The following is an 11,751-nucleotide window of genomic DNA, read 5'->3' as shown; positions in this document are numbered from 1 at the left end:
ACAAGAAATAAATTAGTTAATAAAGCAAGAAGGAAAGAAATAATAAGAGAGTGCTGCAGTGCAATTCTCTGCATGTCTACTCAGATGTAAGGGCCCATTGAGTTCAATGGGAATTTTAACCTTGATCATGAAAAGCTAAATTATAATGATGCTCCCAGACCATCCATAATATTAAATGACTAATGATAAATACATTATACCTTTGCTTGATAAAATTTCTGGATGTCATTAATACTGTGTCAGTTTTGCAGGAAAGAGCAGCTACCATTTTTAAATTATTCCATTCTAGTGGCTCCCAATAAAAACTCTGCAGAGCCCAAGTTTCCCTTTTCCTTTTACCCTCCTCAAAAGGCTGCCTTGGCGGCTTACAAATATCTCTTACAAAGACAGCCTTTCCCCTCCGTTTTATAATCTAAAAGACATGACACAAAAGGTAGCATCTTTTAGATATTAAACCTGAGGGCAGAGACTGTCTCATCAGTGACATTTGTAAGCCACTCTGGCAGTCTTTTAAACCCAAAAGCAGGATAAAAATGCTTTAAATATAATACAAATAAATCATTGGAAGGGCTTATGTTTCCACCTATCTTGCTACTGAGCATGTTATTATTGTTTTGACATTTCTGCTTAACTTTAGACAGCCAAGGCTTCAATATTATTACTATCCTATACTATTCTTTAACTACATAGAAGGCCTTTTCTTTTAAAATGATTTTTAAAATATATTATTCAAACAATATGCAAGTGTCTCAAAGCAACATTTGAACCAGTGACTTCCAGACCCACCCTATGGCTGGAAGGTGAGGCCTTCTTGGTGGTGGCTCCACCAGGTGTGCCAGGGCAAGGGCAGGGCCTTATCAATGGTGGCTCCCCTTTGTTGTACAAATTATTTCAAAAGCTTGTTTCAATCTTCCATCGAACTTCCCCACATCTCCCGCACAGTGCAATCTTAATAATAAATTTATCAGCAAATTATAACCTTGTTTCATGTGTTTCTTTTGTACTTTCAATTGCATTTTAAGTTTAAATTACTTATTATCCATTTACTCTATAAACAAATATATTATCATTTTTAAACATTTAAACATTGGTTCTTTCATTAATATTGTCTAATTTCATATATATTCCACTCTCATTGCTGGAGCTAACGTTCCAAATCATGCGAAATCCTATAATTCACATAGCTTATAAAATTTCTGCAAATAATCCTTAAATTTTTTCCAGTCCTCCTCCATTGCTTCTTATCCCAAATCTCGGATCCTGGCAGTCATCTCGGCCAACTCCATGTAGTCCATCAATTGCGTTTGCCACTCTTCCAGTGTGGGCAAATCTTGAGTCTTCCAATATTTGGCGATAAGAATTCTTGCTGCTGTAGTTGCATACATAAAAAACGTTCTATCCTTCTTTAACACCTTTTGGCCGACAATGCCCAAGAGGAAGGCCTCCGGTTTCTTAGGAAAGGTGTACTTAAACACCTTCTTTAACTCATTGTAGATCATTTCCCAGAAGGCCTTCACTTTTGGACAAGTCCACCAGAGGTGAAAGAATGTCCCTTCGGCCTCCTTACACTTCCAACATTTATTATCAGACAAATGGTATATCTTAGCAAGCTTGACTGGGGTCATGTACCACCTGTATATCATTTTCATAATATTCTCTTTCAAGGCATTGCATGTCGTAAATTTCATACCGGTGGTCCATAACCTTTCCCAGTCTTCAAACATAATGTTGTACCCAATGTCTTGAGCCCACTTTATCATGGCTGATTTAACTATCTCATCCTGAGTGTTCCATTTAAGCAGCAAGTTATACATTCTCGATAGTACCTTGGTCTTTGGTTCTAACAGCTCTGTCTCAAGTTTCGATTTTTCCACCTGGAATCCTGTTTTTTTATCCAACTTAAAAACCTCATTAATTTGGGCATAATGAAACCAATCTTGCACCTTATCCTTTAATTTTTCATAGCTCTGCAACCTCCAATTATCTCCAATATTTTCTATTATTTCCCAATATTTCAGCCAACCGGCCTCCATATTGGGTTTTTTCCAGGCCTTGGCCTCCATTGGTGATAACCACCTCGGGGTCTTGCTTTCAAGTAAGTCTTTGTATTTTGTCCAGACCATAAATATTGCTTTTCTGACAATATGGTTTTTGAACATTTTATGTGTTTTTACCTTGTCATACCACAAATACGCATGCCATCCTAACGAATTATTAAAACCTTCCAGATCTAGGACATCAGTGTTCTCTAACAAAATCCAATCTTTCATCCAGCAGAAGGCTGCAGCTTCATAATATAACCTTAAGTCTGGCAGGGCAAACCCCCCTCTTTCTTTTGCATCAGTTAGTATTTTAAACTTTATTCGGGGCTTTTTGCCCTGCCAAACAAACTTTGAGATATCCTTCTGCCACTTTCCAAAACATTCCACTCTGTCCACGATCTGCAAGGTTTGAAACAAAAACAACATCTTTGGCAAAACGTTCATCTTTATAGCTGCAATTTGGCCCAACAAGGAAAGTTTCAGTCTTGACCAAATTTCTAGGTCTTTTTTTTGCTTGTGAATTATTTTTAACGGCCGCTTTAAGTTGGTTTAAATGTTTGCTCTTGCTGTGTCTGCCATCTTGTGCTCCTTCGGCAGGAATAGGACCCGGATTAGTAATAACTGTTTGATTATGTTTCTTCATGGCCTGTTTGATGCTGTTGTCTTTTTCAATTTAAAAGTTCCCCTTGCTTTGTATATGGATATTTATCGGTTATGGGAAAGGCGCTTGGTGACAAGAGGAGAACAGGAAGAGGCGCTGAGGGCGAAGAAAAGAGGCGCCAAACTCATCCCCTCAGAAACTCGGGTGCGACCGAGCCAAGAGAGAGCCGGGCGGCGAAGAAGGGCGTGTGGCGCAGCCATTGGCAGGCCCAGCTGAACTCGGTCCCGCCCACTTCCGCCGATTCGCGCCGCCACCAGCAACGGCCCCGCCTTCCTCCTTCCTCTCTTAGGCGCTTGCTTGCTTGAGAGGCTCCCACCAGCCTCCGCTGCGCTTTACGTCATCCCCGCGCGCCGATCGGCGAAGGCCCGACTCTTCTCGTCGCATCGCGTTCGCGTCTCCGCTCTCGCCGGAAGCTTCCCGCTGGCCTTTCGTGCGCGTGCGCGGCCCCGGCAGTGCCTGTGAGGGAACGAGGCAGACGATGGCGGCCGCCTCTCTGTGGAAAGGACTGGTCGGCGTCGGACTCTTCGCCCTGGCGCACGCGGCCTTCTCCGCCGCGCAGCGTGAGTGGCTCCCGCCTCCGCCTGCGGCGGCAGCGCCCCGTCCCCTCGCCCTACGCGCATGCGCACCCTGGCGGAGGTGGTGTCCTGGTGGGCTTCGGCGCCCCTCTCGCCGCCCGGCCCAGCCCCCCCTCCTGGGAAGGGGCGGGGGGCCGAGGGTTCCCAGGCGGGCGGGGGGCGCGAGCAGGACGTGTCCTCTGGAATGTGCCGCCTCCCTGGGGGGCGGCCCGGGCAGGAGGGGTCCCAAGGGCCGCCAGCGTTTCCCCGCCTCACCTACTGGGAGGGAGGGAGGGAATTCCGCCTGCCGCGTTTAGAGGAAAGGGAGGAGGTTCGTGTCGTAAATTGCGAGGGTAGAATTAACCAGTGCCAGATTTACGTATAAGCTCAACAAGCTCTAGCATAGGGCCCCGCTCTTTTGGGGGGGAATTAAGGGGGGAAACCTGGATGTACATTTCCAAAATATAAGTTCAACAATTACTTTGATAAAATACATATTTTGTTATGTGCAAATGGCTTTAGATACCTATGAGGTCCATAAATTACCATATAGCATATACTCAACACAAAAAAGCAACAATTTGTTGTGGACAAAGGACAGCTGGACACAGAAAGGGCCCCATTACCTTCAGGAGCTTATAGCTTAGGGCCTCATAAAGCCTAGGCCCTGACCACCACAGAGAAGAACGTGGCTGTGCAACATGGGAATTGTGGTAGAGTCAGAAGGGGATTCCGTGGGACATCCAGGGCAAATGCAGGAGCAGTTTGTAGGCACAATCCTGCTCTGGTTGACTGCGTTCAGTAGGGCTTGCACTCAAGTAAGGGTGCATAGGGCTGTAGCTTTGCTGTGGGTGAAGCTAACGCTTGATTGGAGCCCGCAACTTTTTTCAAGTGTGTGAGACATCAGGAGATAGAATTTTATGAGACGCTAGTGAAATTATTACGTATGGCAGCCATTGGAACCTGGGAGGGAGGGATTGTTGCCTCCTCACATTCCCAGATACTGAGCATTGTACACATTCCCGGTACTATCCTGATTTCTGGTTTTTGTCCATGCTCGACTGTGGTCGAAAATGTCAGACCTTATCTTAGGCTGTGTAGTTGTTGGATCCCAAGACCTTAAAAAGAACAGTCCACAAAAGGTTTCTCTGATCTCTGTAGCACTAAGATGGTGAATGGCACCTGGTGAAATTTTGCCTAAGCCTGGTAGTGAATAGAACAAAGACTTTTAATGGCTGGAAATGGAACTTGTTGTGGAAAGACTATGGGGTGTAGTGGGTGGAATAGGAGTGCCATTAGAAGTCAAGGGGATCAGTTGGATTGGTGTGACACCAGTGTACACTGTGGGAGAGCGGTTGGGAGAACTAGGCTGGTGTTAGGATAAAGACAGCTGGTGAATAGCAGGTGCTTGACTAAGGCAATAGGGAATAGATGTTGTATCAAGTATGATGTGGAGACAGTATGTTTTTGTCAGTTGTGTGAATGAAGGGAGTCTTAAGCTCAGCAGGTGGTGGTGGTCATCTCAGCAGAAGTGCTGGATTAATCATGCAACTCCTGATGCAATGTGTTGCTTGATCTCGTCTCTGCATCTGTAATCTGTACGCCAGGTGAGCTAACAGTAACCATGCAAATCCCTTCAGGGTTATGTGCGTCAGTATGAATCCCCCAGATACAGCAGTCAAGATTTTAATGGGAACATATCTAACCAGTTTTGTACCTCGGGTTACAGACGCTTCAGGTTACAGACTCCGCCCACCCAGAAATAGTACCTCAGGTTAAGAACTTTGCTTCAGGGTGAGAACAGAAATCGCGCGGCGCCAGCAGGAGGCCCCATTAGCTAAAGTGGTATCTCTGGTTAAGAACAGTTTCATGTTAAGAACGGACCTCCGGAATGAATTAAGTTCTTAACCTGAGGTACCATTGTATCTAGATTGGTTACTGGTTTGATTTGAAACTCTGTTCAAGTTGTTGGTTTTAACTTTGGAAACTCATAATTGCTTGAGACTCTGGTCCCTAAGGTTTGCCTTCTCCCACATCAGCCTTCAGTAAGATCTCCTACTGAGGCCCCTCTGAGAGCCCCACCATTAAAGATAATGTGGGCAATAATGAAGGAGAGGGTTTTCTCATATGTGGCAGGCCAGTTGTAGAGTATAATTTAAAGTAGTATTGGGGAATGCTGTATTTTAGAAGATACTTCATGTTTTTCTGCTTTAATTGCTATTTCACATGTGCATTCTGCTGTGTTGACTACTTTTCATTATATATTATTTTATTTAAAAATTGCATTGCATACCACGCTAGGATAAATATTAAGAAGTGTAGTATAGAAATACCAAAAATGGATGAGTAGCTGGGCTAGTAATTTCATGGGCCTCTCCTGGAACTGTCACACAATGGGTTTTGGTGACTGGACTGGTGGCATGCTGCCAGACCTTGGCCTAGTCCATAAAATACTTGGATTGAAGGCAGCCAATGTGAATTCCCCATTTGTATCTTTTTGCTCTAACATAGATTGTAATCTGTGGGGTAGGGACAGATTCTCTCTGATATGGGCACTTGGACACTGTTCAAGTAACCAGTAAAAATAGTATGTTAGCGGCTTGTCACCCCAACTCTATATGTGTGTACTGACACCCTGGCCAACAAACATGAGTGACTGCTGACATAGTACCAGTTGTAACACTTTCGGCTTAGTTGTGAATTTGCATTGTGAATTTGCACAAACTCCCATATTTCTGGATCAGGGCAGTCAGTTGGACAGGAGAAGCTAGGTGATGGAGTGATTTGTTTCTGTTGCCGGCAGTGATTCCCTGTTATGACAAGTTTGGGAGAACAGTTTAATATGCATACTGAAGCAACATAGACTGGTTGCCTTTAGTTGAAATAGTTTTTAGTGGTTGTCTAAATGAGCTTGAGGCCTTTCTGTAAGATACGTAAGGAGAAGGGTCATGGCATGCAGAAAGTCTGTGGTTCAGTCCTAGACATCTCCAGGTATGTATGGGCAAGACCTGACTGAAGCCCTGCAGAACTGTTGCCAATCCTTGTGGACAAGTGCACTAAAGAATTGACTTGGAATAAGGCAGCAGAGAGCTACCAGTGATTCTCTTGCATTACTCAGTTATAGCTGTTGGACACATTTCTCTTGTGTGCACTATGGAGATTAGTTAATCCACCAAGGCAAGATTTGAAGATCTGATTAATAATCAGAAAGAGAAACTGAGGTGGAGGTGGCTTTTACCTGTAGTGGAGTTGATAGAAAACCCAGCTGTGTGGCCCCTTTTTTGCTCCGTGAACATATAAAGGAAATCAGATTAATTTACCAGCATGTCTTCATTTTGCAGATCGCTCCTACATGAGATTAACAGAAAAGGAAGATGAAACTTTGCCAATAGATGTAAGTTAAATGTTCTTTTTCTTTCAGTGATGCAAGGGCTGACTTGACTGTGATCCGTAAGATGACACATTTCCATTTAAACTAATATGGTTGCAATGGAATAAGGTGGGGGGATGAAACATCCAGGAACAAATTAAACGTTTTCACTGGCTTGTGGACTTGTATGGATAGTGTACTGTGTAACTTAATTCTGGCTTTTGTTTTTTACTTTGCCCTGTTTCTACAAACTGAATCTGAGCTCTTGTGTCACCATGCTTCTTCCCCTAATCTGCGGTCTGCATTGCAGTGTGACTGAGATTCATCTGAAATTTGGCATCTTCCTCTTCTCCCTTAGCAGCATTCCTTTAGGAATTGCCACTCTCCAGTCAGTTCTTTGAAAGCCTCTGCTTTACTCCCCATACTCTGCAGAACAAACAGCCTCTCCCTCTAGCATTTGGCAGGTATTTGTTTGTATGAAGCTGTTGTGTGGTATCTGCTATCCACTTTCCAGCCTAATGTAATCATCCTTCAAAAATTATGTATCAGTGTGAGGCATCCTACCCATTCCCACCCACCTCTGCCCCTCCTCCTTTCCACACTAGAAGACTAGATAAGGTTGAGAAGTACCATATTTTTTGCTCTATAAGACTCACTTTTTCCCTCCTAAAAAGTAAGGGGAAATGTGTGTGCGTCTTATGGAGCGAATGCAGGCTGCGCAGCTATCCCAGAAGCCAGAACAGCAAGAGGGATTGCTGCTTTCACTGCGCAGTGATCCCTCTTGCTGTTCTGGCTTCTGAGATTCAGAATATTTTTTTTCTTGTTTTCCTCCTCCAAAAACTAGGTGCGTCTTGTGGTCTGGTGCGTCTTATAGAGCGAAAAATACGGTAGTTGCCAGGCTCATGCCTATTCAGCCATGTAAATAACCTGAGGTGTCTCAAGTCCAAAATTAACCCTGCTGCATTGCACATTTCTGAAGCCGTGAGATTTCCCATCTTGAAAAGCACAGTGGTTGGATATTTAAGACCAAACATGAGGGGGAATTCTATTAGCAGTATTTTACTTAAGTCACTCAAGTGCTGCTTACTTTTTAATCTGTTACAGATAGTGCTTCAAACACTGTTGGCCTTTGCGGTTACCTGTTACGGCATAGTACATATTGCAGGGGAATTTAAAGACATGGATGCTACTTCAGAGCTGAAGAATAAGTATGTTTTTACCCATTTCTTTCTGCTGGCATTATTACTTTGCTCAGTGCTTTGCTTTTTATTCTTTCCCCCACTCTTTACATCAGGCAGTCTTCCAGGTCTGTTTAAAGAGGAGGGTTTCTCTCTCCTGATCAATTAGAAGACGTTTAGCGGTTGTTATTTCATCATTTGCACAATGCTGTAAGATTGAGAAACTACAGCTTGCTGTACTTCCCTCTCACACATGGCAAAGTTAAAAGAAACCTGTTCTATGCTGCATATCTATTAGTAATTGTTATTATTGGATGTATTAGTTACTTTTTCTTTGCTACTGCAACTCAAAGCAACTTACACACATTAAAACCAGGGGTGTGGGGGTGTATCCCTACCCACTCTAAAAGACCAGATAGTTAAGAGCCAGATGCCTGGTTAAAAAGGAAAGTTTTTGCCATGTTGACTATGAAACCTACATGATTAGCAGGTATCCACCATCTGAATATCAGCAGAAAAATAGGAAGGCTGTAACCTTCATGCCCAATTCCTGTTGGACTCTTGTGGGAAGCAGGAGGAAGGAACAGATGGCTGCTTGATCCAGCAAGACTCTTCATGAGGTGATGGGAGCCAAAGGGAGATTGCTCTTCAGTTTAGCGCATCCTGGACTTCTGCTGCTTTTTCTGCCCCCCATTATCCTACCAGGCTCTGGCCTTAACTCCCATCTTATTGCCACATTTTTGGTAGCCACCTTTGGCCTGGCCCCAGCATCCTTCTCTGTCTTGATGCCCCAGTGTGGTTCCTGTGGTTTGTCACCCCTGCTGCTGCTACTTCTAGCTAAGAACAGATCATATTTTTATCTTGGAGTTTGATTTTTATCTCTCTGCTTGCCTCCATTGCACTGTGTGTGTTTGCTGTTGCTGGTTTTTTCATGTGATTTTAATTTTTATAAGCTACCCTGAGCATTGCATATTCGTTTGAAGGGTGGAATAGAAATTCTTACTAGTATTGGGGCAGGAGGCCAAGTTTGAACTTTTTAATATGTCCAAGGAAGATCTGAAGATAACCTTGGTTATGGCATTTTAACCAGAATAGGACTGTGAATTAACAGTTATGATTTGTTGCCAATTGCACTTCTCTCCTTTTTGTTCTGCTTTTTGTTTCAGGACATTTGACACATTGAGGAACCATCCATCCTTCTACGTTTTTAATCACCGGGGCAGAGTATTATTCCAGTCCCCAGACACGGTCCATTCTTCCTCCAGCAGGGATGCTTTGTCGTCTAGCGCATCGCTGAAGTTGCGAAAATTCGAACCTCTTCGCCGTTAAAGATTTTTACAGATTATTCTAAAAATAGAACAGGACACTGAGCTGTAACATTGGAGTTGGGGGTGTAAACACTTTTATTTCATTTCTGGAGCAGTATTTATATTGATCATCCAGACTTTATAAATATATATATATATATAATTATTAAAAAGGACCTTCTTCAAACACTGTTAATGACAATGACTGAATTTTGAATTGGCAAAACAGTGTAAATTGTTGCTAGAATTATGCTGTGAAACATCACTTTACTTTTTGTCCATTAGCCCACCATCATGGTTGATTCGAACTTAGTGAAAGCAAATTCTTTATTTCCAAAAAGTAGGTGATTGTTTTAATGCCACAGATGAGCACAGAAGAAAGGGGTATTGGCTTATGCTGCTGTTCTGTTGAATGCTGAGGAAGGGGGCTGCTTTGTGTCTATCCCTTCCCTCCCATCCTTAACACAGAAGACAATGGTGATTGTGTTTCTTTCCTGTCTTCAGCACTTTGGCTGAAGTAATGTGGTCGCTGTTATGACCAGCATCAGAGACATTCAGACAGGCGGTTCTGAAGTGGGAGCTTTACCCAAACTATTGCCAGGGACACAAAAGCTCCCTTCGTTTATTGCTCAGTGTCCTTGAGCTACCTTGAAATGCTCACAGGTTTTGAAGGGAAATGGATCATTTTTGAGAGCCATTGGAGATCTCACTGGGGGTTAGGCAGGAAGGATGCTTACATCCTTACTACACCATCTGTAGTCTCATCCACTTTGCACCAAGCTCCTGCTAATGGTAGCAAGTGCTGGCTGTTGCCTAAGCTGGGAGCAAGGTGTATCGCAACAGGATTACTGCTGCAAAGCAGGAGGGCTGTACCTGAGGAAGGGCTGCAAGTCTGGGTGAGGATGGGACTGCTACGTGAGCGAGTGGCTTATAATGTACAAGGATCTCAGGGACTGCTTAGGATGTCTGTCTTGAGATGCCACAAGGCTGTTCAGTTTGTTCTTGTAACGTGGACAAGTTGTTTCCTGACTTTCTGCTCAGAAGGGTGCATTTTAATCCAGCTCCCTCCATTTAGAAGTGTGCACTCTCACTGAAAACGTAGGACGAAGTTTGTCCAGAGGTGGGAGAGTTGCTTTGCTTTTCTTTAAACAATTTACCCCGTTTGTCTTGTTTTTCCACTTTGCTGCATTGCTCTTTTGCCAGTGGCATCTCCGAGTCACCTGCCTTGGAGCATGTGGGGTGTTTGAGCAGAGGGAATAGATTCCTGTCAATTCACTAAATATAGTTTGTCCCCATGTTTGTTTGCCATAGATTTAAACTGGTTGGAGTGGGCTGCAGGAAAGCTGTCTGTCTCTCCTTGGCTGCAATGGCGTGTTTACATTTTACTTTTTCTGCAGTGAAAGATAGGTGCCCCATCCACTTGTGGCAGCACAGTATAGACGCATGGGCATCAACTGCTGGTGCACTTGTGAGAGAATAAAACAATGCATTCCACCCAGTATGGTTTGCTCTTTTCTCTGCATGGTGGTTCCTGGTTCCACAAAAGGCACCCTAACCACAGGGGTCAGGATGGTTGAGCTGTGAATGTAAAGAAGACATGGCATTGTTTAAACTCAGATTGCTGCTTGTTCATGGAAGTTATTTTAGTGTTACAGTCCCCTCAAGTACACGCAGTGGCAAACTGAACATAAAGTCTGTTGTTATGTAATGGCCTTACTGTTCCCTACCCATCCCTTGTCCTGGAGTGAAGACTCCTGCTCTGTAAAACCTGAAACAGTGCTTCAGAGCTAAGCACGGAGAACAGCAGCTGGTGGGATCTCCTTTTCGTGAGGAGAGAGGCTGCAGGTCTTATGCTTCACCTACTTGATGGTTCACTTTAATGTTTCCTTTAAAGCCAGTGAGGGTCTCCCAGCACATTTTCAGAATTACAGCTGCTACTGTTGGGAGTTAAGAGCCAAGTTTTTCTTGACCCTGTACGGGTGATCTGGGCTGCATGAAAGGATCTTGTCCCTTGTGGTAACCCGGCTCCCTGTGGATCTCATTGCAGAAAATTGAGGTGGGGTGAGAAAAGTACCCAATCCAGTCTTGCAGCACAGTCCTGAATGTTTGCTAGGAAAAGGTTGCACAGTGCAGTGGAGCTTGTGGGCTAGTGGCTGTGCATAAGAGAATGGCCGGTGTCACAGGTGTCCTTCAGTTTGAACTCCCCTCCCCCTGTCTTTGTACCATGTTTGAAAATCATTTTCATCTAAACTCTCCTTATTAACCAGGTGCCTACAAACCTGGCAAGAACCTGCTTTGGGTTGCCAAAAAGGCTCCATCACAGCAGGGCAGCGCTGCATGAATGGAGTCCTCCCCACATTTGTGTTTTAAGTTTGCAACCTATTGAATGCCCTTTGAGCATTTAAACTTGCAAGGAGTAGCAGCTTGAACCTCCAGCATTGACATTAACTATCACGTGTGCAAAACTTGTTCTTTCATTTTTGATCTTGCATTGCCTAATAAAGAACCAACATCCTTAAAAAGCACATGGGGTATGAATTCTTTCTTCAAGGATTGAACTAAGAAAAATTCCACTTTTATAAAGCTGAAGGGTGGTTTTAAATACACCCATTATTTTCCCCTTTATCCGGAAAAGGCTT

At 43.8% G+C, this 11,751-nt stretch overlaps 1 protein-coding gene across 1 annotated transcript; it reads left to right on the top strand.

Annotated features, from left to right (window-relative positions):
* Window positions 1–2,995: 2,995 nt before the first annotated feature.
* MMGT1 (membrane magnesium transporter 1) lies at window positions 2,996–11,637 on the top strand. Its single transcript, XM_083486653.1, has 4 exons — window positions 2,996–3,263; window positions 6,599–6,651; window positions 7,732–7,835; window positions 8,972–11,637. The coding sequence occupies exons 1-4, from the start codon at window positions 3,182–3,184 to the stop codon at window positions 9,132–9,134; spliced, it is 402 nt and encodes a 133-aa protein (XP_083342779.1). The 5' UTR covers window positions 2,996–3,181; the 3' UTR covers window positions 9,135–11,637.
* Window positions 11,638–11,751: the final 114 nt, after the last annotated feature.

This window comes from Podarcis liolepis (genome assembly GCF_965112155.1).
Source record: "Podarcis liolepis genome assembly, chromosome: Z".
In the NCBI taxonomy this organism is placed as follows: Eukaryota; Metazoa; Chordata; class Lepidosauria; order Squamata; family Lacertidae; genus Podarcis; species Podarcis liolepis.
This window is presented reverse-complemented; position numbering and strand designations above follow the sequence as displayed.

Bases quoted from the DNA above. Each gene is read 5' to 3' on its own strand.
- MMGT1 (XM_083486653.1), top strand. From the start codon at position 3,182: ATGGCGGCCGCCTCTCTGTGGAAAGGACTGGTCGGCGTCGGACTCTTC. The intron at 3,264-6,598 runs GTGAGTGGCTCC...TTCATTTTGCAG, and splicing joins GGCCTTCTCCGCCGCGCAGC to ATCGCTCCTACATGAGATTA. The intron at 7,836-8,971 runs GTATGTTTTTAC...TTTTTGTTTCAG, and splicing joins ACTTCAGAGCTGAAGAATAA to GACATTTGACACATTGAGGA.